This window comes from Filicampus tigris, chromosome 18 (assembly GCF_054856515.1).
Source record: "Filicampus tigris isolate MCC_2025a chromosome 18, RoL_Ftig_1.0, whole genome shotgun sequence".
Taxonomy (NCBI): domain Eukaryota; kingdom Metazoa; phylum Chordata; class Actinopteri; order Syngnathiformes; family Syngnathidae; genus Filicampus; species Filicampus tigris.
In genome coordinates this window covers 5460273-5486341 of record NC_141234.1, presented here as the reverse complement: position 1 = coordinate 5486341, position 26069 = coordinate 5460273, and the positions used below count along the sequence as shown (strand labels likewise).

General features: G+C 43.6%; 5 protein-coding genes and 1 long non-coding RNA gene across 9 annotated transcripts; 4 read left to right on the top strand and 2 right to left on the bottom strand.

Moving 5' to 3' along the window:
• Positions 1-59: 59 nt before the first annotated feature.
• On the bottom strand, positions 60-6500 carry LOC147132147 (phosphatidylinositol 4-phosphate 5-kinase type-1 alpha-like). Of its 2 annotated transcripts, XM_086013806.1 has the most exons (13): positions 6253-6500; positions 5905-5927; positions 4595-4681; positions 4248-4378; positions 3643-3760; positions 3413-3565; positions 2880-3179; positions 2550-2749; positions 2152-2235; positions 2025-2073; positions 1861-1945; positions 1440-1628; positions 60-801 (listed from the first exon to the last, which is right to left on the bottom strand). In XM_086013806.1, the coding sequence occupies exons 1-13, from the start codon at positions 6305-6307 to the stop codon at positions 755-757; spliced, it is 1521 nt and encodes a 506-aa protein (XP_085869932.1). In that variant the 5' UTR covers positions 6308-6500; the 3' UTR covers positions 60-754. The 2 variants fall into 2 exon arrangements, with proteins under 2 accessions (XP_085869932.1, XP_085869931.1); XM_086013805.1 differs by lacking the exon at positions 6253-6500 and having other exon boundaries at positions 5905-6235.
• Positions 2922-8604, top strand: LOC147132146 (uncharacterized). Its single transcript, XR_015081982.1, has 4 exons — positions 2922-3544; positions 4188-4517; positions 4609-4687; positions 8430-8604. It is a non-coding gene; the product is annotated as an uncharacterized LOC147132146 (long non-coding RNA).
• ecm1a (extracellular matrix protein 1a) lies at positions 6805-8861 on the bottom strand. Its single transcript, XM_086013809.1, has 4 exons — positions 8739-8861; positions 8428-8672; positions 7165-7370; positions 6805-7094 (listed from the first exon to the last, which is right to left on the bottom strand). The coding sequence occupies exons 1-3, from the start codon at positions 8803-8805 to the stop codon at positions 7167-7169; spliced, it is 516 nt and encodes a 171-aa protein (XP_085869935.1). The 5' UTR covers positions 8806-8861; the 3' UTR covers positions 6805-7094; positions 7165-7166.
• Positions 8862-11070: 2209 nt separating this feature from the next.
• On the top strand, positions 11071-17943 carry hcn3 (hyperpolarization activated cyclic nucleotide-gated potassium channel 3). Its single transcript, XM_086013804.1, has 7 exons — positions 11071-11693; positions 14198-14627; positions 14927-15088; positions 15391-15609; positions 16407-16553; positions 16729-16969; positions 17036-17943. Exons 1-7 carry the CDS (start codon positions 11239-11241, stop codon positions 17236-17238), a joined length of 1857 nt encoding a protein of 618 aa, XP_085869930.1. The 5' UTR covers positions 11071-11238; the 3' UTR covers positions 17239-17943.
• A 726-nt stretch (positions 17944-18669) lies between these two features.
• Positions 18670-23084, top strand: ndufv1 (NADH:ubiquinone oxidoreductase core subunit V1). Of its 2 annotated transcripts, none has more exons than XM_086013807.1 (11): positions 18670-18785; positions 19695-19791; positions 19868-19950; positions 20019-20189; positions 20382-20565; positions 21368-21557; positions 21697-21909; positions 22156-22322; positions 22394-22475; positions 22546-22691; positions 22843-23084. In XM_086013807.1, the coding sequence occupies exons 2-11, from the start codon at positions 19696-19698 to the stop codon at positions 22918-22920; spliced, it is 1410 nt and encodes a 469-aa protein (XP_085869933.1). In that variant the 5' UTR covers positions 18670-18785; position 19695; the 3' UTR covers positions 22921-23084. The 2 variants fall into 2 exon arrangements, with proteins under 2 accessions (XP_085869933.1, XP_085869934.1); XM_086013808.1 differs by lacking the exon at positions 18670-18785 and adding an exon at positions 19163-19185.
• Positions 23085-23400: 316 nt separating this feature from the next.
• On the top strand, positions 23401-25406 carry LOC147132142 (uncharacterized). 2 transcript variants are annotated; one of them, XM_086014337.1, is made up of 5 exons: positions 23401-23497; positions 23745-23874; positions 24148-24263; positions 24341-24484; positions 24594-25406. In XM_086014337.1, exons 2-5 carry the CDS (start codon positions 23757-23759, stop codon positions 25104-25106), a joined length of 891 nt encoding a protein of 296 aa, XP_085870463.1. In that variant the 5' UTR covers positions 23401-23497; positions 23745-23756; the 3' UTR covers positions 25107-25406. The 2 variants fall into 2 exon arrangements, with proteins under 2 accessions (XP_085870463.1, XP_085870462.1); XM_086014336.1 differs by having other exon boundaries at positions 24145-24263.
• The last annotated feature ends 663 nt before the right edge of the window (positions 25407-26069 follow it).

The window sequence follows — 26069 nt, the reverse complement described above, 5'->3', positions numbered from 1 at the left end:
TATTAAAATGTGTGATGTCTCTGTATAGTATATTTTGTGACACAACTCAAAAACTGCACTTTGTATCAAAGTCAATTTTATTTACAAAGGATTGATTTAAATGCAATAACAGAGAAAACAGCCATACAGTAAAACACTGTATGAATACACATTAGAATTTTGGTCCATAAGGCACGTTATAAAGGATAAACAGTAAACCACCCAAATAATGATTTTTCCTCACTATAATACCAACTTTTCAATGAGTGAATGTATTGCACCATTTCCAAAGCCTGTAAATATAATGAGCATACAAAATATGTATTTGTAAAACACTTATAAATAACTCCTCCTCAAAGTTACTTTTGTACAGTATACTGTGTAACCGGGTAACATCACCAGAGTGTTAAAATTGTAAACTCACTCTGGAATGAAAAATAGACACAATAGAAGTCAGATATTATCATAAATTGTTTTCAATGTACAGCTCATTTTCGATGGTTCGGATTGTGTCTTGGCACTTTTTCATGTCAATTTCTGGTGGTTTGGTCCATCCACTGAACAGGCGTGGCATTTCTCATCCCAAAGTCATTCAGTAAGTCTTTCAAAATGCTAAGTTGAGCGGGTGAGAACCATCCTTGGTTGCAAGTCAAAGCATTCCGCTGAGATGAGTAACAATATGACGTTCTGGGAGTCCAAAGAGAATCAAAGTGCAGTTGAAAACGCTACCAAAAAAACAACTTATTTTTGGTGCCACTTGAATGGAGAGATGTCATCAGGTCTTTCCACTCGCCTCATTGGATGTAGGTGTTTCCTTTACACCTGTACAACAAAGAAATAAGAACATTTATCAGGGAATCTGGGAAACAATACAATAGAAAAATAATTCTCTTTACACCAAGTACCCTCTCAAAAAATATGTGGCTCTCCCAAGTACCACCATCATGACCGTTCAATTACAGTAGTGTAGTAGGCCTTCAATCTATTACAAAACATATATTTAATATTATTATAAGCCACTGCAACATTATGCAGTTTCAACATTAACAATGTGCCTAAATGTAGGAAAATAAAAAGTAGTACTTAAGTAATTATTTATTTAAAATGCAAAGCTAAATCAATAAAAGTTAAATAAAAAAATTTACCTAACTGTTGAAAAACATTCCTTGAAGATTGAGTGCAAATGTTTTGTATTTAAAAGTTAAATACATACAACTGAAGTAAACAAATGTACTGCATTGGATTAAAAAAAAAAAAAGTTTAAGCCACTTTAACATGATGCACTGTTTGAACATGAATTCAGTGATTATTTCACATACCACTAGTGGGAGCCCATTTACCACACTTTGCCAATCAGTGCATACGAATATGGCCAACAGTTGTGAATAACACATTGCAACATTTTGCCGGAAGCTCTGGACGTAACAGCACACACAACCATCCTCAAATTCAGTTCTTACCATTATCCTGCCCCGCGTCATCTTTGCCCGCGGAGCTTTTCTCATCCTTTACTACGGGCTGCTGGTTCTCATCCTTTCCAATAAGCTGCTGGTTCTGATTCTGGCTGCTGCTCGGTTCTGCCGGCTGAGCTACGGCACTGTCAGACTTCCTTATAGTACTGTGGCGCCTCTTGGATGGCGACGTCTTCACTAAAATACATTTGATGATTTAAATGGTAAGAAAAATAAGTACCTCCCGCAAAGAGTACCTACCCAGAATCGTACCGTATGGTGTAAATGTTTTCCATGAGCAGTATTAACGATCTTACATTCGATATGATGTAATGTAAGATTATTGTCATATAAAATATGACAAATAAAGAATGGCCCCCCCCCCCCCCACCTGTAGTTGAGTAAATACAAATATTCACTTTGTTCTTACATTGGACTCTTTTGAAGACCGTGTTGCACATGAACTTCTGGAATCGGTCGGCGTAGAAATCCGGTCTGTGCACTGACACCGTGTCCTGAAAGAGTGATAATAACTTAACGGGATTGGTCGATAATTTTCAGAATCGTTGAAGGACATCGCAGTTGCAAATGTACCCCGTCTTGAACCAGAGATTTCCACGTGTGCTCCAGCATCTTGACGAATCTGCGAGACGAGGCGCCGGCTTATCACGTCAATTTTTACATTTTAAGTACAAAGTACGACGGTAAGACGACTGCTCACCTGTATGACTGCAGAATGTCAATGATGCCAATGTAGATCAGGAGTCTTTGGCCTTTGGAGTTCCGTGCTGGAATCCCTCCCGTGCTGACGAATCAAATAAGATTAAATGAAATGCTGGAGAATGAATGAAACGTATCGACTATAAGGCTTTTCTCCATCAATTTGAGAACTCCCTCATTGAAAACGTGGAATTCATCAAAAAGTAGGTTACATTTTGAAGTCCAAATATGTTTGAAATGGCGGGAGAAATGTAGAAGTCTCCCTCCATTGATTTCAAAGGGCTTTTGGAAATGGAAGAATATTTGTAAAAATATCTCCATCCGTTTCAATTCCACATTTCCCGACGGGAATATGCGGGATTGTGCGAATGCTTGAACGTGCCGTGACTTGACACTCACGGGTCGTGGCTTCCCGACGAGCCGGTGCCCCTGGCTTCCGCCTGAATGGCCTCCATGGGCGTGCTGTACAAGAACTTCTGGTTCTGCGGCTTCCTCCTCTCAGCCGCCGGCTCCGTCTGCACCGTCTCTCCGCCGGCCTGATCCACCATGTGAATCCCCAGCAGGAGGCTGTAGTCCATGATCTTGAAACTCTGCAGCACCTGGGGGAAAGAAAAAAAAAAGAAAAAAGAAAATCGGCATTGTTACCGGCGTTAGTTGGATGAATCACACAGAAATTGAGCAGAAAATGTTCCACCCTTTCGATACCCTACCGCCGCGCATGTCTCTCACCAGGCAGTCCCGTTGGACAGTCTTGCAGAAGGCGTTGTACATGTCAGCGTCCAGCAGCATCCCGTCAGGCATGTCCTGCAGGAAGTCAAGGTCCTTGAAAGTGGGTAACGGCTTGGCCCGTTCCTTGGTGGAGGCGCGCCGGTTGTACGTGGAGCCCTTCAGGTCAAACTTGTGGTGCAGCTGCACCGAGGAGGGCAGCAGGTTGTTCATGACCACGATGCGGATGTTGGTGCCGTTTGCCTGGATGCAGTAGAGGCCGTAGAACTTGGGCAGCAGGGTCCGCTTGTTCTGGTTCAGGTTCTGCACGATTGGGAGGGAGAAGGGCAGAAAGAAGGCCGTAGGACATCTTTTGAAATCTTCAATGAAAGAGAACAAGGGTCTCTCGCGTTTACGTCTTGGCATAAGCAGACACGTTTTGATTCAAGTCTCGATTTAGAAAAATGGCACTTTGCCAAGAACTAAACACATTTCCGTTGGAGAACGCCTGAGTTATTTCCAAGTTCTTCACCCTGTGCTTTTCCGTTTTGTCTTACCATGAAGTATCCAGGAAGGAGCTTCTGCAGAAACTCGGCCTCCTTGCGCTGCACCGTCTTCATGATGAACTGGTCGTCGTTGGAGAGGTAGAAGAGCGACCCGCTGGCTCCCGGGTTGGACAGCTCAATCAGGTCCTCGCTACACAGGGAACACTGAGAGAAAACACACCGTTAAGCTGAAAATATGTTTTCGAAAAAAAAAAAAAAATCATGCAAGAAATCAAATATACCATATAGTCGTCAGGCTGGATGCAAAACATCTCCCTGAAGTAGCGGAACGCGATGGGCGCGTATGTCTTGAACCTGAAGTCTCCGTAGTGGTGCGCTGGTGTGTGGCTGCTGCCTTCGCTGTTGAATCAAAGAAAAATAGCACTCTATAAATGTATTTGATGAAAACATATATCTACTTTTTTTTTTTTTTTTTACTTAAATTCACATGGACATTGTGCTTCTCCTTCTGGTGTGTGTGCCTTGGCAACCTTGAGCGGTATAAGACCAACATAAAAATATACTGTACATGGAGTCAGTCTCAGTGCCACAGTTTGCCACTAGAAATAGTCGCTCTTCACAGAGGATCAAGAAGATATGCCCACGAGTATCATTATATTGTCTGTGTTGTTGCATCGTTTGTGTTCAAATATCCGTTGCTTAAAAAGCTTTTCTTTAGCTCGTTTTCCCTTAGGCGTTAGTTAGCATTGAGCTAGCGGACTATAGTGCACACAATGTCCGCGTAATACTCTTGAGTCAAGTCATGAGACCTCTGCTTCGCATGCAGGTGGTAAAAGACACAATGCCAACAGCATTGCTTGAATCATCGTGGCTTCAGGCCACCCACCCGGGGAAGTAGATACTCTCCACCTCTTCGAAGTCCTGCAGGAGCACGTCTCGCTCGGACTTCTGAGCCAAGCTGCACACCGTGTGCGTGATACCCAACTGGATGGCGCCTTGCAGAGCCCACGAAGGCGTCTGGAAGGCAAACACGTCTATCATGACAGGACGCACGAAAAAGTCTCAAGGCTCCATGTCCGAAATTGAACAGGAAGTTGTCCATTTTTGATTTTGAGGCAGCCATTTTGGGCGAATTCCAGGGCTCGTTCCCTGCTAGGTAATTTGCCCCATTCACAAGCAAGCATGCTAGCCTAGCGCTACAATACAACTCCGTACTGACCACACTGATCTCACCTTTTTGTACACAGTCTCCCCAGTCTGATCCACTCCGCGGTGGCCGATGGTTTTCTTCACAACTGGTGCTGAGCTAATTCCTGGAATCTAGCGGTAAGGACAACATAAGTATGATTTTTCTCCCCTCCGAAATATTGGAACAGTAAGGCCGTGGACTGAAAACACTTGGGTTAGCCATCAGTAGATGAATAAAATCACCAAGTCAGCTTTTATATTATTATATTGTAGTATTTCACAACACAAGGCAAAAAGATGGCCCTATTCATTTTTAATGTTTCTGTTTTGGGGATTGGCATGCTCGGCTTTAGCCAAACCTGACATAAACAGGAGGCGTAATGAAGAGAGATGTAAATGCCTTCCTCACATCTCAGGTGGATTACTGTAATGCAGTTCACTTTTGGAGTCAGCCAGTCCTTCCTCAAACATCTCCAGTTGGTTCAAATCACCTCTTAACTGGGAGCACATAACCTGTTATGGCCTCCCTCTGGTTGCCCATGCACTTAAATGTTGGTTTCTGCTCACATTCTGCTATTTTGTTTTCAAATTTCAAAATGGTCTCACGCTGCTTTACATCTCGGGGCTGCTCCATTCCTGCACTACTGCCCAGTGCCAGTGGTCAGCTGACCGGCTGCTCCCGGAGGTACCAAAGCCCAAGCAGAAGCTCAGAGGAGATTGGGCTTTTTCTGTCACTGGTCCCAAACTATGGAATGACCCCCCGTCGTCCATTTTTTAAAACGTTTTTAGTATTTCATTGTGTGCAAATTATTAGTTCAATTGTCGTATGTTTTATGTTAGATTTTTATGTAAATCACTTGGTTTCAGCTGCAGATGCTTTTAAAGTACTCAATAATTAAAATTGAGTTGAAGATTGAGTAAACAGGAAAACCAGAGAGCCAGCTAGGCGAGGAAAAAGAACAATTGTGAAGCTGTGTCGGCAGCTTTTAAAGACCATATTACAACGAGTCTGTTGATGAATAAACTAGCAACTGTCAAGCATGATTCAACAGCTAAAATCAAGGTACTAACCTCACTTTGTGTCCACCTAGTTTTCAATTACACATTTATTATTCAAACAAATATTAGGGTTCTGCCTGTGAAGTCCACATTTTTACTCCAGTTAATGATTTACCAACATGAAAATCAGAGAGCTCTCTATGGGTGGAAAAACGACTGACTACGAAGGATTTGGCCTCACGGTTACAATACTTTTTTCAGGGGAGTGCGCTGACTGAAAATGTAATTTTCCATGCTAATATATTGCAGTTGCATAAACTGTTTATAAAAGCCCCTCCCCCCATAAAAATTCTTACCTCTTTCCCGGCCTCAGCTGAATCTGGAGACAAATTGGAAGACAGTGTAAAGGTATTTATAGGAAAAAAAGAAAAAGAAAACATGTTTTATTATGGCAGTGATTTAAAACTGAAATCTTAACTGTGGAGGCGTGCAGCTGGGCTGGGGCCCAAACACGCAGACACACCTTGTTCACTTTTAGCAATGAAAGACTCACTTGTACAAGCGCTTTCTATACCACTGAGTCGAAAATGAACTTTTTACAGACAACCTTTTCTTATTTATTTTGGTCTGGCATTTTTTAATCGTATGGCGATTGAACTCATAAAAGCTACCACGTTAGAATAATTTGATGACGTCAGACTTACTTCCAGAGTGGCTCTGGAGCCCCTGCGGCTCCTCTGGAACTGCGGCTGTGGCCATTCCGAGACTTCTTCACACTTTATAAACACACCGGAGCCCGAAAACTAATTAAACGAAGGAAGCAAACTAAATAAATGGTCAAATTATGTTGATTAAAAAGCCATACTTTGCGGCGTAAAGCAAATACTGTCATTGCGCGTTCGTAAACAAGGAAGCAACGCGGAAGTTGTCGACGTATGTCGATAAAGCAGAATGAGAAAGAAAGTTCCGGTGAAAGTTTTACAGAATAAACAGCATGTCAATAAAAGCAGCCCAAACGGACTCAGGAGTCACATTGTGCGAGCTATTGAGCACAATTAACGCGTAAAGTTGAAAAGTTGTTTGGTAAGTGTTTGTCTTAAAGCACGTTTATTGTTCAAAGGCATGTTAGCGCTCAAATAAAACCTCAACTATTTTATTTTGAAGGTGAACTCTAAAGCTAGGGAAGTGTGCGTACACCTACTCTTAATTTTGACGTTCTGTCAACGTTTGTAAAAGAATCAAAGAGACTTCGTAAGTCACAGTGGAAAGTTATTAAAGTGTTTATTAAGTTTTCTGGTACAACTTTCCATTCAGGATAAACTGTAAACAACAAGGCACGTCCCACCGACAACTTTATCCATAAAAACAGGGACCTCTTGTGGACATACTATAGATTGCAGTCATAGAGTACAGTGGTTATTATTTATGATGATGTGATGTATTATTTACCACAAAAAACAACAGCTCAAAACATGACTTGTTTGGTACGTTGACGTAGGCAGGATCAAACCCTCTGCTTGGCTGAAAACACTTCTCTTCTGAACACCTGTGGAAACATTCAATCTTTTTTCTTTTTTGCATGATTATTCATCATTTATATCTAAAATGTTCTGTACCTTTAGCAAGCATTTGGGTCAAAGGCGAAGTCGGGCTCGAGGGGCATTGCGGGTGCGATGTAGCCCGGCGTGGCAAGGTAGTCCGGGTTTGGCAGCTCGCTGTCAAAGCAGGCCCATCGTTCGCCCCCTTGCTTCCTGCAGCACTCGTAGTGCGCTGTCATAGTTCCGAACTCTTCGATGCAAAACTGGCCCAACGCCTGTTTCCACTGAAAGCACACGGATGGAAATGAGCTCAAAGTAACATAATGTCATCCGCAGGTGGCAACAGATAGACTCGAAGACTCACAGAAAGAAATAGATGAGTACGACCTTGCAAATATTCCTAATGACCTGAGGGTAGTGCACGCAATTAAAAAAGTACTTATATGACAAAATACGAATAAAAAAATAATTACAATAAATGCACAACCACAACATTAAAATGCAGTGGCTACCAGTTAAAGCTTGACAAACTGGGTTAAAAATAAATTATTTGACATTGCTGGGGAAACCAAACTGGAGGTCTGGGGTTCTGGGTTCAATTTTGTGTGGGTCAGTTGTCAAAGTATTTTTTTTTAATTGATCATTAAATAGCACAGACCGATTTTGGGGGTATTTTGTTGTCACCAACTAATCTATTTTGGAGTCTTCGTCATGTTTTATCTGCTTATGCACGGTGCATGTTGTTGAAAAAATTATCAAGGTTCAAAGTTGTTATAGCAAAATTCTGATAATATGTAAATGAATTATATGTATTATATATTATATGTTGTTTTACCCTGCTCTCTGCAGCCAAGGTCAGCATTGCAAGAAGAATATGTTCTCAATTGCTTTACCTGGATAAAGGTTCAATGAATAATGAAAACTAAATAATTGGCCATACTTAAAAAAAAAATGGAATACAACAAAATGACTGGTTCAAATTTTTGTTGTGCATGTTACCTTAATCATTAACAAAAGTTTTTTTTTAAATGTAGAATTCAAATAATCATACATTTTGTAAAGTGTGTGTTAATTGAAAAAGTGAAAGAAAAAAATAATGCAATTTAATTTGGCGATAAAGCAAGATGCAGTGAGTGGTTATAATTTGAAAAATCTGGGCAAAACTTAAATGCAAAATTTGTAGTTGTAACATGAAATTCCTTCAACCAGTCAAAAAAAGTGTACTTTTTTTTAATGTACACTGAATGACATTTTTCAAAATCAAATATCAGCAAAAGTTTGAAAAACCCTAACTCAAACCCTACTGATAGCTGACTTTTTCTTATATTGCGTTTGACTCACAGCTTGCCTCGCGCAACAGAGGACGGCGGCGTCCCTGTCCTCTGCGTCCAGACAGCAGCACTGAGCGTGCCAGGACTCCAGTCGGTTGATGGCCTTCCCGCGCCTCCTAAAGTGTCCCGCCCCCCTCCTCGGGAAGAAGCTCTCCGGGTACCTGGGACGACCTTGACCTTGGCTGCAGATGGCCGGCAAGTTGAGCTCCGTGGGCCGGGCCGGTGGGAACGGCACGTCGACTTCTGTGGACTCCGCTGAAGAAACAAGCAAGCCGGATCATCCTGGAGGTACTTTGCGATTTCATAACTAATTGACATTACCTCTGAGATTTGTTTGGGAGACAATTAGAAGAATCCCAAATCCTTGAAGAAGTCCAATCCAAGTCATGGCTGGAGTGAGTGAATGTGTGTGGGGGTTTTTTTTTCTGCAGTTTCTTGCAAGACCTGAAATGCAACAGTTTACAGGCAGGCTGCTTATATTAACCCGGGGGGGAAAGGGGGTGGGGGGTCCCGCCCCCACTCTTCCGTTCAACCCTTGAGAGGAGGGTCGGGCATGTTTGAGCACATTGGAGACAATCTGCTGAACATACGTTACAAAATGCCGACATATAGGAGTGCGGATTTCCATTCCATTATTAGTACTGCTTATCGGTCCGATTCCTTATCAATTCTCATTGACCGTTGTTGCATTACTGTCGCGGGTGTGTAACAATGTAAAAACGAATATCAAATGATCAATGTAAAATACAGTAAATAGATACCAAAATAATTATGCTTAATATAACATTAAATCAACTGTAGTGCCTGGTTACAATTTGATCAATCCGCCTCCAAAAAAAAAAAACTATTTTCAAAATATGTATTATTTTTCATGAGATGCAAGACTTTTTCGCTCTTTCGCAATGTTCTGAACTCCTCTTTACATGCCCGTCCGCTTGCAAGCCAACTTCTTATCGAGTCATTCCCGGAAAAAAAAAACAAAAAAAAAAACTATGCTGACCGTGGACAAAATGCCAGGGGGTGAAGAACATGACGCATCCTGTCGTGTGTTTATGAAAAGCGGTCATCCTCCTACCAACAAAAGTTCAAGCTGCCAAAAAAAACATGCCACGTTTGCGCTTTTGTTATCAAATAGCAGCCGCCGTGCTCACGCAGCTGCTTCCTGTTTTCACACACAATCACAGTCAACACGTTCTTTTGACTCCGGTTGGAATAACATCACAACGTAGTTACGCAATAGCCATATTGTGCAGTGTGCTCGGGAGCTGCACTTTCCCTCTGCTGTCATTGCTTACAAGCCACTTCGGTTGCCGTGATGTGATTGGCCGATGTAACACGAGCAGCTCTAATTGCGACCGGAGTGCATCTCAAGTACGTCCTGTGTCACTGGTGCATGTGACACTTTGGAACGAGAGCCGCTGTGACACGGATTTGCTTGGCCGCCGACCAGGTCACACACAGGACAAAAACTCCAAACCGTCACCATACCTGTCTCGTGTCTGTCAAAGTGACAACTATATCCCCCGTCCAGGTGGGTGTAATTAAAAAAAAAAAAAAACATTCCGGAAACATTCATCCTCATAATAACTTTAAGGGAAGTCAAACATACCTGTCCAGTGTGCAAAAGATGTAAATACATCCCTCAAAATATCCCCGAAACATTCATCCGCAAAGTAACTTTAGCTGAAGCGCTACCATACCCACCTTGCGTGTGAATATGCTAAGCTGGGACACCTAACCTTTTATTGACTTCACATGAGACACAACCATACCTGTCTAGTGGTTGCAAAACCTACCACTGGACTCGCTCTACACATCTGACGACAAAAATATTCCCAAAACATCCCCAGATGTCATCTATGATTATAGTCACTGCATCCGAGCTGCATTCATACCTGTCTAGTGTGTGCAAAAGTGACAATGACGTCCCATCTTAACACGGGTCTAAATATACCCAACTCGTCGCTGTCGGTTATGCATCCTCTTCACGAATTTAGGAGAAGTGCAAACATACCCGTCTAGCATGTGCAAAAGTGATGGCTACATCCCTTCTTCACCTATGACGCAAAAATATTCCCCAAAAGCCCCCATATGTCATCCATCCTTTTAGTGACTCCAACTCAGGTGCAGCCATACCCGACTGTAACACCCTAAAATATCCCGCAAACGTCTTTGTAGTTTATCAATTCTTATGATAATGATTAGGTTACTCATCAGTTGTAGACATACCCATCTAATGTGTGCCAAAGATACCGCTGGATTCCTTCTGCGTAGTGACCACAAAACATATACCCCCAAATGTCCTTGTAGGTGGTTAGTGTCCATAAACACCGTTCAGGTAACGCGCATGAGCTGCAGACATACCTGTCTAGTGCATGCAAAACATTTTCAATTAATTGTAGCAACTTTAGGGCATTCAAACTGTGGTTGTTTTCCCTGACTTCCTTTTGGGTTGCCCACTAATGAGTAATTCATACCCGTCGAGCCCTGCTCGACACTGAATGAGAATGTCTCGGCAATTTGACCTGCAGACGCATCACCGCTCCGGGCCGCCGCGTTCGAGACGGGAGGGAGGGAGGGAGGGAGGGAGGGAGGGAGCGGGCAGGGGGGTTGCGGGGGGAGGGAGGTGAGTGGACGCATGTCTCGCAACAAGCCGATTATTGAAGGCTACTTGATGAGCTCCTGCCTGGCAATTTGCATCCATCTAGGCAGGAGGGCGGATGAAGCTACATGTCACAGACAATTGCGACATTTTTTTTTTTCCAAGTAGTTAAGAATGACAGCTCCATTCTTCTTGTAAGTAGACACTTTCTTTTCAAACATGACCAGCCCCTCCAGGAGCCTGGGTGACCCGAAGGGCTTCAAAGAGAGTCCCAGTCACAAACCCGACACGGCGCGCTACCGCAGCTGGAGCAGCCTGCGCTTCTCCCGATGGCGGAGCGGCTCCCAGAAGGCCAGCTGCCCCGGGACGCCCTCCTCCAAGACGGACAAGCACAACGACGTGAGCCAGACGCTCTTCTCGTTGGTCAAGACGCACAACGACGACTACACGGCCGACCCCGCCGGGCTGCTGGACCTCGACGGGGTTGACGACGACGGCGAGGAAGTGGAGCTGGACCGGTCCACGTACTTCCAGAAGCAGCTCGGATCCATGCTGCAGCCCGGCGTCAACAAGTTCTCCCTGCGCATGTTCGGCAGCCACAAGGGCGTCGCTGCCGAGCAGGCCAGGGTCAAGTCCTTTGGCGTGTGGATCATCCATCCTTACAGCGATTTCAGGTGAGGTGCAGCCACACCTGTCTAGTGTCCGAAAAAGCCGCAACTACATCTACGTCTACACGTATGACTCCAAAAAAATGTTCCCAATGCGTCACTATACCCTATCTCATACATCCATATAGTGACTGAAGGTGAGGTGCAGCCATACCCATCTAGTGTCCAGAATAGATACAAAGACACCACTTCTAAATATGTGATGACATTGATATTCCCAAAACATCACTATAGAACATTCATCTTTATACCGTCTTTAGCTAAGGTGCAGTCATACCCATCTAGTCTCTCCAGTAAAAAAAAGAAAGACAAAAAAAACCATCCCTTCAACATGTTGTGACTGCGGGTCAGCTGTACTTTCGGTGACTTCAGATGAGGCGCAGACATACCCGTCTATTGTCCAAAACAGATACAACTCCTCTTTGTATATTTTCTATACGTGACTACAAAATACACCCAAAACTTTTCGATAGGTCGAGGGTGTTCTGTACAAAAGCTACATCTCCTTTAAACTTCAGCTAAATGTCTGCAAGCATACCTGTCTAGTGTGTGAAAGCGCTCCAACTACATCCCTTCTAAAAAAAAAATCCCCAAGTTTCCTATTGGCCAAGGCTGTCCTAACATCACTTTACAAACGATTTCATGTGCGATGCAGCCATACCCATCTAATGCGACTACATTTCATCTTTTACGTATTTGACGACAAAACCATTCCCAAAATGTCCTGCTAGGTCATCACTGTCGAAACATCATAGTGACTTCAGCTAACTTGTGACATGCTCCCATACCCATCTAGTGTAACCGGCCAAAATATCCCCAACAGACAGGCTTGCAACTCCTAAATTTTCAAGTTCAGAGTGCGGCGCAGCAGCTGATGCAGTGCATGGTATAAGGCGATGAAGGGATTTGATTACTGATACAGTATATAGGACAAGATCATCTGGATTATTCAACCCATCTAGGTGAACCCCCCCCCACTCCTCCCCAATCATTCATTCATTCGCCTCTATCATTTCTGCCTGTTTTTTTTTTTTTTTTTTCAGTTTTTTGGACAACATCTCATTGCAATCCATCTGCCGTCTTACGTACTATTAGCGGCGGCTAATTCAAACAAGGTACAAGCAGCACGCGTCGCAGGCCATTGGCGGACGGCCAAGCCACGTGGGATAAATGCCAAGAATAATTCCAATCTTGCCTTATTATGCAATAATATGCAGACAGCTGTGGCAGAGATTATGGCGCGACCGTTTTGCCTCGCGCTCCAAACTTGCCTTCAAAATGGAGGCGGAGGTCAAATGTTGTGATCCGTCCCAATGACTTTATTTGGCCGGAGTACAGAGGTGCACAGAGGACAATCGGCGGGAAATTAAGGGCGGCCGATGGGGGAAATGACACGGAGTGGACAGAAGGCCAGGGTCTTAGCCACCAATCTGCCAAAACGTCTGTCTTTTCTGTCCCCGCCCTCCTCCGGCATCATTTATTGTTGTTTCTATTAGCGTTGTGATAGTCCGATTTTTCCTTTTTTTTTTTTTTCTTTACTAAGGCAAAATTCTATGTTTTTGCTTATATTTGGAGAGGCGGATTTGTATTTATATTTGTTTAATATCTTTTTGATGGCAGATTTTTTTTTTTTTACACATTTTTCTGTGACATTATTTCTCTTTTCTAGTATGTTATTACATTCCATTTTATATTCATTTCATTACCGTTGTAAAGGTCTATTTTTCTTTGTAAATGCTGATTTTTTTGACTTTATTAAGGCAGGATTAAAATGATTTTATTATATTTCATGAGGTAGATTTATATAATATTTATAATTATATGAATACTTTTCATTTTATTACCATTGTGATGGCAAATTTTCTTTCTGTATTTTATTTACAAAGGCAGATTTTTCATAATTGAGTGTACACTTTTTTTTTTTTTTACTGCACCATTCCCAGCCTTGAAGTTTGACTAGAATGCGAACACTGTTCTCTATGAATTTTCTTTGTCATGCTTCAACAGCTTTGAAAGCCTCCGTAGTCTCTGGAGTGGCCACTTAATCCGTTGCAACATGAGAGCAGAAGACGACGAAGTCCTCATGTTAACCCGCCCGTCACGTCCTCTTTTCTCAACGGCTCGACATGCCGTGGCATCGGATGAAAAAGAGCCTTAATGAAGTCGAGGCGTCGAGTGGACCGACGGCGGACGGAAAAAGAATCTGTGAGGAAAAGCGGGAAACCCAAAACCGGGCACCCGCAGGACACTGGAGACCCGTATGGCAACTTGTAGGGCATCCGACTGAAACATTTTGGCGGCGTGTCGGGCGGCGCGGCGACATTGTCGCGGTGCGTTGTTAATGAGAGCGCTCCCTCTCGTTGCCGTGATATGGGCCGTGCGCGGTGTCGTTTGTCTGCATGTTAGCTTGTTGAAATTAGTCGCCGCCAATAAGTGAAGTCTCGAGTGACAACGAGTGTTCCAGTAGACTCTGACGCGCCTGATCCCGCATCCCCGCTGGTCCTTTCCAGGTTCTACTGGGACCTGGTGATGCTCCTGCTAATGATGAGCAACCTGGTGATCTTGCCGTGGGGCATCACGTTCTTCGAGGACCAGAACACCATCCCGTGGATCACCTTCAACATGTTGTCCGACACGCTCTTCCTCATGGACCTGGTCTTCAACTTCCGCACGGGCATCCTGGGCGAGGACAGCCACATCGTGCTGGACCCCAAGTGCATCCGCCTGCACTACCTGCGCTCCTGGTTCCTGGTGGACTTCATCTCGTCCATCCCGGTGGACTACATCTTCCTGGTGGTGGATCTGGAGTCGCTGCAGGACTCGTCCGACGTGTACCGGACCGCTCGAGCGCTGCGCATCGTGCGCTTCACCAAGATCCTCAGCCTGCTACGGCTCCTGCGCCTATCCCGCCTCATCCGCTACATCCACCAGTGGGAGGAGGTACGGGCTTCCGTTCCTAATCAGCAGATGTGGCAAATCCAGGTCCAGAAAGTAAAAACAGAACGGGAGTCCGCTTTTACAGCGCCCCGTTTTTTTTTGCTTAAAAAAACATTGGGCAGAGGGGGGCACAGCGTGGGTTTGGAAAAACAAGTCCAGCAAACTGACACACATTAATACAGAAGCACGCGCATGTGCAGGTGGGGTGGGGAAGTGTCAGGCGGGAACATAACAGCCCGGATGCAGTGAGCGGACAAGACGACCAAGCGTAAAAAGAAAAGTTTGCGTTTCGTCTGCTTCAGATGTTCAACATGACGTACGACCTGGCCAGCGCGGTGGTGCGCATCGTCAACTTGATCGGCATGATGCTGCTGCTGTGCCACTGGGACGGCTGCCTGACCTACATGGTGCCCATGCTGCAGGACTTCCCCGCGGACTGCTGGGTGTCCAAGAACAACATGGTGGTCAGTAAAGTCATCTGTCCGACCATAATAGGAAAGTAGTACATTGGTGCCAAAGTACGACTCTATGTTGAAGAGATGAGAGGAAAAAAATGGAAATAGGCCAGTTCATGAATAGTTAAACTTTATTAAGAGGGCGATTAGTGCGCTGTACTACTTTCGTATTAGATTGGGCGTTGCCGCCATCTTGTGGCGTCTTAGAGTGATTCCGAAAAAAAAGTGCAAATAAGTGTATGGTTGGAAATAAAACGCAAATGGGCAAATTACCGTGACGGTTCTTGACTTGTTCCTTTGTTTGTGGTCAGAACGCCACGTGGCACATCCAGTACTCGTACGCCCTCTTCATGGCCATGAGTCACATGCTGTGCATCGGGTACGGCGCCCACCCTCCGGAGGGCATGAGCGACGTGTGGCTGACCATGATCAGCATGGTGGTGGGCGCCACTTGCTACGCCATGTTCCTGGGCCACGCCACCAACCTGGTGCAGTCCTTGGACGCCTCGCACCGCCAGTACCAGGAGAAGGTTGGATCAGCCCACGGGGCATCTGGAAAGCTGACGTTTGCACAATGCATTTATTTATTGTCAGTGTTAAGGCATATTTGTATTTTTTTTATTTTTTTTTATCTATGTGCAAATAGAATTTTTCAAATGTATTCTCCTCTCTTTGTAAAAGGCAGATTTTTTTTTCGGGATTATTTTCTTTATTATTCTATTTTTGAAACACGTTTTATCTTAATAGCAGAAGTTTTACATTATTACCATCTTTTAAAAGTAGTTTTTATTTTATGGCATTGTTTTGATTTCGCTTTGTAAAGGCAGATTTGTTATTTTTAATTATTTATTTTTAATTCCCCCAAAATCTTTCTAAAAAGCACATTTTAAATCACTTTTTTAGAGATTTTATTTTTTTAAAATGTATATCTTTTTTTTTTTTTTAACAATTATTCATCTCTTTATTTTTATCTTTTTCAATGAATGAGATGGTAGCATATGCACTCGTCATAACTTATATGGTCAGTATTTCCGGAAACACTACTGATATATTTCTCCTTAATTACCAATGGAGCAGTGTTATTAGAAAACATATGAAAATTATGATCCGTAAAATCCACGACTGAAGCGAATGCACAAATAGCAGCTCCTTTCTTTGGTGATGAGCAGTTGCTAAAAGCTACTACAAATCATCTTGTAATCCACTCAAATGAGGACTAAACTAAATCCATCATTATTGTGATTGCGCAACACATGCCGGCAAACGTGGCGCGTCAGTCCTATCGTACTTCATGTTAAAGGTTTATTCCTATTCATTTCTTCTGCAGTATAAGCAAGTGGAGCAGTATATGTCGTTCCACAAGCTGCCCGCAGACCTCCGGCAGAGGATCCACGACTATTACGAGCAACGCTTCCAAGGCAAGATGTTTGACGAGGACAGCATCCTGGGAGAGCTCAGTGATCCGCTTAAAGAGGTAAGCTATTTTCATTGATCATAATCAAAATAAACCTCTGACTTTCTCTATTTATGTCGTTCGGCTGTAGTGCATCGAATTGGAATTCAAACTTGAAAGGGAGACGACGAATAGGGCTGACATTTTGATTCGGCCACATTTTAACCTGCGTTTTTGGACTTCTTCCTCCCGACAGGAAATCGTCAGCTACAACTGCCGCGGTCTGGTGGCCAACATGCCCCTCTTCGCTAACACCGACCCCCACTTTGTGACCGTGATCCTCACCAAGCTGCACTTCGAGGTCTTCCAGCCCGCCGACTTCATCATACGGGAGGGAACGCTGGGTCGGAAGATGTACTTCATCCAGCACGGCACCGTCGTGGTCACCCCGCGAGGCAGCAAGGACATTAGACTAAGCGACGGGGCCTATTTCGGGGGTAGTTATCCGACTTGCTTTTCATGTGGGAAAAACGGCGATCGAACATCAATTCTCTCGTTCTCAGAGATCTGCCTGCTGACTCAAGGCCGGCGCACAGCTAGCGTGACGGCCGAGACGTACTGCCGGCTTTACTCGCTGAGCGTGGACAGCTTCAACGAGGTGCTGGAGGAGCACCCGCTCATGAGGCGGGCCTTCGAGAGCGTGGCCGTGGACCGACTGGGGCGCGTCGCCAGGAGGCCCAGCCACCAGCCGCCCTCAAACGAGTGAAGGAAGCAACAAACTGAACGGGACTCACGACAAGTCTTGAAATACTTCACTGGTATACTACCAATGAATCATTTCATTTAGTTTTAATCTCCACTTTTGCCGTACTATTTTCAAAATATCCTTCCTACCGCGCGCAGTTGAGTAAATAAAGGCCACTATTTATGGAAATATAATTAAACAAATGGTGTGAAGGAACACAAAATATCTTTTCTCTAAGTCCTATTTGTAGATACCTTTTTTCCATGTTAATGTTGCTCAATATCCTCTTGTGCTTTCTAAGACTGAGCTTGTCAATCATGCAGGATGTTGGCAGCAGCTGGATGGCCGCAAAATCCTCACCATGTCGCTTTTGTAATCACACATGCTGTATGTGCATGGGGGTGGGTTTACGGACTAATGTTCACCATGGATAAGCTGCCGTGATGTCATCATGCCAACTGTACAGGTTGTACTCATTATACACACCAGGCGTGGGGCAGCCGTTTTACGGGTACTTTGTATGAAGTCATCCATCCATTTTTAGTCAGGCATGTTGTTGTTAGCCTCCCGAGTGTGTGCTTGTCCCAGGTAAAAAAGTATTTCTATCCTGTTGGGAAAATGACAAGCTTAATTTTTTTACCTACCGTAAAAGACGGGGACTTCAAAATAAGACGACATGAATGTGTACATTTCATTTTGATAAATTGTGGCGGATTGTTGATTGTATTCGCTGTGGTTTTATTTTTTGTGTGTCATTAAAATCTTGAGTAAAAAGAAGAAAACAACGTTTCCATTTACAGGTTGCAGAAATCAATTTCTGATTAATTATTTTAGGTGAATAAGAAATACCGTGAAGTTATGACTTGTTTCTGGTCATGGCTTCATAATTGTAGATTTATGATTGAAATAAGGAAGAGAAATACAATAATACTTTTACCAAAAGTTTAAAAAAAAAACAAGTTGCTATAAATGTATAAATTAATTAATTTTGTTACGAGTAAAACTTTACATAATGTGAGCATCAATTCCTGCCATTTATGACTGAATGAATAAAAATATAACTTTTCTCGTTAACCGCAGGGTGTTATGGATAAGTATAGAGAGGGAAATTTCTAATAAGTAAATAAAAATGTATTCTGGAAAATGACTAGCGCTTCCCGTCATGGCAGGAGCTTTATATAACAATTTATTAACAATAAATTTAAAAAGTCAAACACGGGTCGTTATTAATACATGTGGACGAATATTGAATTATTTGTTTATTTTGGGGGTAAGAATAAGAAATAAATCCATAGTAGCCGATTTAGTGACATAAACAACTTGTTATGGAATGTGAGCAACACCTCCGGTCATGCGTAGAAGCATTACAGTTGTTAATTTAAGATGTTATAAATAAAAATAAAACCAGTAGGACTTTTGTCAGGTTAGAGTTGATTGAAGGACTAAAATTAAAAATGTGAAAATAAGTAAATACATTTTTAATATCCCACGCGGTGACGTAAACGACTTCTTCCGTAATGTCAACAGCGCTTCCGGTCTGTATTTCATAAACTCTGGACGAAGAGCAGGTACGTGATAGCTTGCCAAAGTGAACCCAACATATTCCTGTTTCGGCTCATGCAGTCTTGTTCTGTGTTGATTACAAATCAACTTGTTCGTTCCGTGTGGATGCTTGGACACAATGTCGCGTTTTCTCCTCTGAACTGGCGACGCAGGCAAGGTTATAAGAGCGAGCCAGCCTAGCATCACAGGCTAACGCTAGCAGTAGCGCCGCTGGCGTGGAGGTCACTGTATTAATGTATTTTTATAATGCATGTGCGCATATATATGTAACACACTACATGGATATAGTTACAATCACGCAAAGGACCACAGTTGCTAATACTGTATAGTACGTGTTGATTCAGCAGTGTTAGGACTCAGCAGTTTGGATTAGCTCACTTGCATAACAAAGTTATATACAACAAGGTAATGCTTCAAAATGCATTCAGATGATGATTTGGTGCGATTATATCCTACTGAACTAAATGTGGAAATCGTATTTGTCGTGTTTGTCTTATTAAATTGAATGCGTTGCGTTTTTTTACACTACTGGACGTCACGTTTCGTTAAAATGTAATTTATAAGCTATTCATACCCATTTATATAGGCATTTTGTAGTATTGGTAAATTGATAAAAATGCGTGTATACACCATCATTCCAAATTTTGGAGGGCACTTGGAATTATCCTTAATTTTTAAAGACGAGCACTTACGTGCGTGTACATAAATCATACACTACTGTTGAAAAGTTTGGGAGTGTCTGTACTGTGTCCGTGTGTGATATATATATATATATATATATATATATATATATAATGCAAACAATGTTTTTAACGGTTAAAAAATGTGTAGTTGTAATACAAAAAAAGTACATGTTTGAAAATGTAATTAAAGCAACGTCCAAGTAACATTGTTCCAAATTATGACTTCCCAAGGATGCTGTCCCTGTCTCGGGCTGTCGTAAGCGGGGTGGCACGCGCCCCCGCGGCACTCTGTCAAGGCGCCATCGTCCGATTCAACAGCACCGCACAGGTACCCTCTGTATATTTAGACTGAAATCATGACAAAATCAAACAGTTTAAATATAGCTGTCTATGGCTTTCCTCAGACTCCTCCTAAGAAAACCACATTTGGACCACTGGCAGATGAGGACAGAATATTCACCAATCTCTACGGCCGTCATGACTGGAAGTAAGATTTAGCAAAGCTATGTCCGGTACATATTGTTCTTTGGTTAATTTGACACCAATGCGCTTCAGGTTGAATGGCGCCTTGAAGCGTGGTGACTGGTACAAAACCAAGGAGATCCTTCTCAAGGGCGTGGACTGGATTCTCAATGAGATCAAGGTGTCGGGCCTGCGCGGCAGAGGAGGCGCAGGGTTCCCCACCGGCATGAAGTGGAGTTTCATGAACAAGCCCAGTGACGGCAGGTTGGAAAAACACTCATAAAACAATATTCCCATGCATATATTCACATTCATTTCTGTGGAGCATATCCCCAGCTAAGCGCTTTCTGAAATGCCCTAAGATGCCATATAATTCTGTCAAAGCCTTTTCTAAATAGGAAAGTAGTAGTCATTTGTAAAAAAAAAAAAAAAAATAATGTTTTGTCCACCACTCAGGCCTAAGTATCTGGTGGTGAACGCCGACGAAGGCGAGCCGGGCACGTGCAAAGACAGGGAGATCATGAGGAACGACCCCCACAAGCTGGTGGAGGGCTGCCTGGTTGCCGGCAGAGCCATGGGGGCCCGCGCCGCCTACATCTACATCCGCGGGGAGTTCTACAACGAGTCGTCCAACCTGCAGGTCGGATCACATGCCGCAGATGCTCAATCGTGGCAGCACACGCAGCTGTTTTAATTGCAGTGGACTTCCACGTTGTTTTCATTTCAAAACAAATTTTCCCGTAGAAAATGAACATTACTGTCCCCTAGTGGCCTCTTCTAGTTACTGATGGATTTTGTGTTGTGTCCTGTACAATTAAAATAAAGTAGAGCTTAAAGAGGGGAAATCAACCCAAACATATTTTTTTCAAGAATATGTTCCCAGCAAGCCCACTAGTTGAAACACGGCATTCTGATTAATATTATGTTTGTGGATTTGTGGAATAAGGGTTAAGCAGCAAAATCCACCCATTTTTAGCCATCTCAGGGGGCGGCCATTTTTTCATATCTGCCGACTGAAAATGACATCACAACTGCTCAGGTAACGACCAATCACGGCTCACCTCTTTTCTGAAGCTGAGCCGTGATTGGTCGTTACCTGAGCCCTGAGTAGTTGTGATGTCATTTTCAGTCGACAGAAGTGACAAAATGGCCGCCGCAGGGATGGCTAAAAACGAGTGGATTAACTCTTATTTCACAAACGCAATATTTATTAGAATGCCTTGTTTCAACTAGTGGGCTTGCAAAGAACATTCTCTTGAAAAAATATGTTTAGGTTGACTTGCTCTTGAACAAAAAAAAAAATGTAAACCACATAGTTCACTGTATTTTGCACTACATTTAGCAAAATAAACAAAAAAAGTTAGCAGTATCGTGTCTAGCACGTTCATGTGTACCTAATGAAGTGTCTTTAATAATCTTAAGTATAAACGTGATGTGTTTAGGTGGCCATCAACGAGGCGTACGCGGCGGGGCTCATTGGCAGGAATGCGTGCGGCTCGGGCTACGACTTTGACGTGTTTGTGATGCGCGGCGCCGGCGCCTACATCTGCGGCGAGGAGACGGCACTCATCGAGTCCCTGGAGGGGAAGCAGGGCAAGCCCCGCCTCAAGCCGCCATTCCCTGCCGACGTAGGTGAGTCTATGCACAGAAAGTGCGCCGTCGAACTCCCGTCTATACAAAAACCTTTTGAGCATCTATTCCATAAACGCTGTCATTCCCCCCCCCCCCCCCCCCCCCCTCCACCCCCACCCCACTTGTTCCTGCGGTGAAGGCGTGTTTGGCTGCCCGACAACGGTGGCCAACGTGGAGACGGTGGCCGTGGCGCCCACCATCTGCCGCCGCGGAGGCACCTGGTTTCTGGGTTTCGGCCGGGAGAGGAACTCGGGCACCAAGCTCTTCAACATCTCCGGCCACGTCAACCACCCGTGCACCGTCGAGGAGGAGATGTCCATCCCCCTGAAGGATCTCATCGAGAGGCACGCGGGTACATAAGCGCAAACAACCCCAGACTGAGCTCAGCGAACAGGCATACATTAATACACGATACAGATTAGCACATGTGGAGGTGGGGGAACATTACAGCCATCCAGGCTTCACAGCCAACAGGGTGCCACCACATCCAATTCCACAGGTGCGCCATAATAGAGGAAGAAGAGGCGCTATTAGAGGTGACAGGCTTGTGGATTACATTTACGTGATCATAGCGTGTGCGTGAACATTTGTGATACAGGCGGCGTTCGCGGCGGATGGGACAATCTGTTGGCCGTCATCCCTGGCGGCTCCTCCACGCCGCTCATCCCCAAGAAGGTGTGCGAGGAAGTCCTGATGGACTTCGACGGCCTGGTCCAGGCTCAGACCGGCCTGGGCACGGCGGCGCTCATCGTCATGGACAAATCCGTACGTATGTCCCGTTCGAACTGGCGTCTTATGATCGCATTCGGCGTCTAAATTTGTGTTTGTTTTTTCAGACGGACATCATCAGGGCCATCGCCCGCCTGATTGAGTTCTACAAGCACGAGAGCTGTGGCCAGTGCACACCTTGCAGAGAAGGTCCCGATTCCCTTCATACTTAATTTACACTACGTTCACTGTGTGACTAAATTCTTTTCTGCTCGTGAAGGAGTGGACTGGATGAACAACATGATGTGGCGTTTCGTGCAAGGCGACGCGCGGCAGTCGGAGATCGACATGATCTGGGAGATCAGCAAGCAGATCGAAGGACACACCATCTGTGCCCTGGGAGACGGCGCCGCCTGGCCCGTGCAGGTAAGCCCAATGGAAATTAGCAACCGCATACTAGTGACTAGCATCTGGCGGCTAACGAGCTAGCACTTAGCATGAGAACCTAACGTAGCAGTCTAAAGCTTTACTCAAAATGTGCCATCTTATCCAACATGAGTTCCTTCTCTCATTTCAGGGCTTGATCCGACACTTCAGGCCCCTAATGGAAAGCCGAATCGCCCAATTCCAGGAACAGAAGCAAGCCAGCGCTTAAAATGTCTGCTTGCCCTTCGTCCTTGCGGGCGTGCTCCTGTGCCTCATTGTCATCTGAAACATACAAATGCTTATGTTGTTCACAAAGTATTTAAGAAAAAAATAACATGCTCTTTTTGTCTCCTTGTGTGGTGGAAATGTCAATAAAGTTCTATGAACCTTAAATTCTCTCTCTTTTCCAGAATAAAAGGTTGAATGACAAGTCGGATTTTTGAAATTCTTTTGTTAAAATATAACTAAGTACAGGACATAAATAAAATGTAAAGATAAATACGAGTGTTACAAAGTGCAATTGCCAATTATACATCTGCATGTTTTAAGAACAGTATCATTGTTAATTTTATCTTGTAGTTTTAAAAATAATAACTGTTTGGAAAAGTGAAATTATTTATAAATGTATAAATCTGTTAAATAATAATACTTAGTTGAACAAAGTTTAATTCACAAGTCCTGAACGTATTATGGTAACTAAGCACTGTGGAGTTACCGGAGGTCTCGCGCGCTGTGCTACGTGATTTGACGCGCTTTCGCCTGTCACGTGACCCGGATGAACGACGCTTGGCGCCGTGGATTCAGGGGTAAGAAAACCAATTTGTTTTTCTCTAATATTCATATCTTTAGGTCCGAGTTGGCCCCGTTAAGTAGTGGTTAAATGAACCGTACATGATGCCTAAGCAAAGAGTTGAATTTAATAAAGCACTATGACCGTTTCGCTATCTCAGTCGACCTCTGTTCGTTTGTGTTGTTTTTAACCAATCGCGACCGTCTATTGTCGTCACGCTCTTTATCGTAGTCGCTGTATAACATTTTAATGTGATTTGACAGTTTTCGTGTGAAATGGAAAAAAACATTGACGTACTGGAAATCGAGGACGTCATCGTGGGCACAAATATGAGCAAGACCGACCCAGAGATGAGTTCTGATGAGTCTTCTGCGACGCCCCTGCTGCAAATACGTAAGCTGTGCAAATACACTACTTACAAATACGGTCTCTAGAAAAGAACAGAACTTCTCATTTCTGTTCCCAGGGCATTGTTTGATTTTTTTGCACGGGACAATTTTGTGAGTTGTGGTGTAAAAATATCACAACACAGATTATGTTGTCCTTATTCTCACTCACATTCTTCATAAAGAAACCTGCATCTTCCTCGACTGAGCTAACTTTTTGTGAGTAGTGTATGTGCATTAAGCTTCCGCCTGTAATTATTTGTGATTTTTGATGCAGCAGAGGAATATGCCGATCTGCACTGTCCGCAATGTCTCATCACCTTTCCATCCGCTAAGACCATTAAGTACCACATGAGGAGGACTCACCCGGAGCAGTACAACAGGCAACTAATACAGGTAAACATTGTCAATATTCGCTGGTCTCCAATGAGCCTGTAGGCCATGTCAGTCAACATTTTTTAATCTTTCCGCAGAACGACACGCTGTTCTCGTGTTACAAGTGCGATAAGCTTTTTGGTACCTCCGAGGAACTTAGGGTGCACAGTGGGCTCCACCACCAGGTGGACGACATCCCTGTCTGCTCTTCCTGCTCCAAAGTCTTTACCAATTTTAGTGGGGTGAGTGCAATGAACCCCTGTTTATCGTGGGGGATTCATTCCACACCCACCTACAATAGGGGAAAATCTGCAATAAAGGCTGTCATCTTGACTGATTGTTTGGTCACAGCTTTACAGGCACAAACGGAAGGGCTGCGTGCCAGGCGTTTGGCACTGCCGAGACTGCAACGTGGGCTGCCGCAGCCTCCTGGACTTTCACTTGCACTGCATCGAAGAGCACGACCGGGACGTGATGGCGGCGGCGCAAAGTGGCGGGCGCCTGTGCTCCATCTGCTGGCGCCACTTCCTCACCGACGAGGCGCTGCGGAGCCACCAAGACAGGGTCGACAGAGCTGAAGTGAAGCCCACCGTTAAACGCAAACTGCAAGCCAAGACCAAGAAGGTGCGCGGTAAGAAGAAGAAGAAGATTGAGGAGGAGGAGGATGACGATGACAACGAAGATGAGGAAGAGGAGGAGGAGGAAGAGGAGGAGGAGGAGGAGGAGCAAAATGAGCTGAAGATCCCGTGCCCCGAAGCTGACTGCGATCTGGTGTTCCCGTCCATCGACGCCCTGAGGGCACACAAGAGAAGCCAGCATTCGGCGCAGCCACCATGTTCTTCAGCAACTCGCAGGAAGCGCTGACCATGCCATAAATGCCAGTTTGTACATAACTATTGTTTGTTTTCAACACCATAGCCTTTTTTCACTTGTACACTTGATGGCAAGTTTTTTCCTCATCAGCAGACATTTTAGTTGTGTTGAAGTCCTCAGCAGGTCATATTAAATTCGTGTAAAAAAAAAAAGATCTTATTGTTAAATTCACGCATTTGTGATTTTTTTCCAAATGAACTCTTAAAATTGAAATCCACAATATTTGACTGAGAAGTGCTTTTAGGTTAATATTAAAAATTGTCTGGAATAAACAACAGATATTCATGCTGATTTATTATTCATGCTTTCCCCCCAAGGTTTTTTCAATATTCTTGTGACTGTATGAAGTGTCATCAAAATTGTCCACTTAAATATCCGTTCACATGCTTGTATTTATTTACATAGGATACATTTTGAATATTAACATTAAAAAATATATTTGGTGTATTCATTTGTTTAATATATTTTAACAGATTTTAATGACATTTGTTGTTATATGTAATACTCCATACATTTAATGAATGTATTTTAATTAAAAAAAAAAAAAATTGTTCATCCTTGTGAGGATAGGCAGTTTGGATAATGGATGAATTTATATTTGAACAGATTCTAATTACATGTAATGCAAATTAAATAGATTTTAAAAACTACACTTTTATAGTTCATGTACAGTATTCATTTACATTTAATAAGTATCAATTCTAAAGATTTGTTAAATTTTGCATATGTAGGGCGCGTCCGTAGTTGCGTGTGACGTCATGGGAAATAGAATATAAATATAAAATGTTTAATAATTGAATTTTGAATTTACTATTTAACAAGTCACAAGCTGCAGAACCAAATTTTCGAAAACCACAAAATCAACGTCAAGAAACATCCGTAATTATAAAATTATATGAAGGTAATGTCAATGAACTAGTTAGAATCGGTGTTTGTTTGGGCTTAATTGGCTAA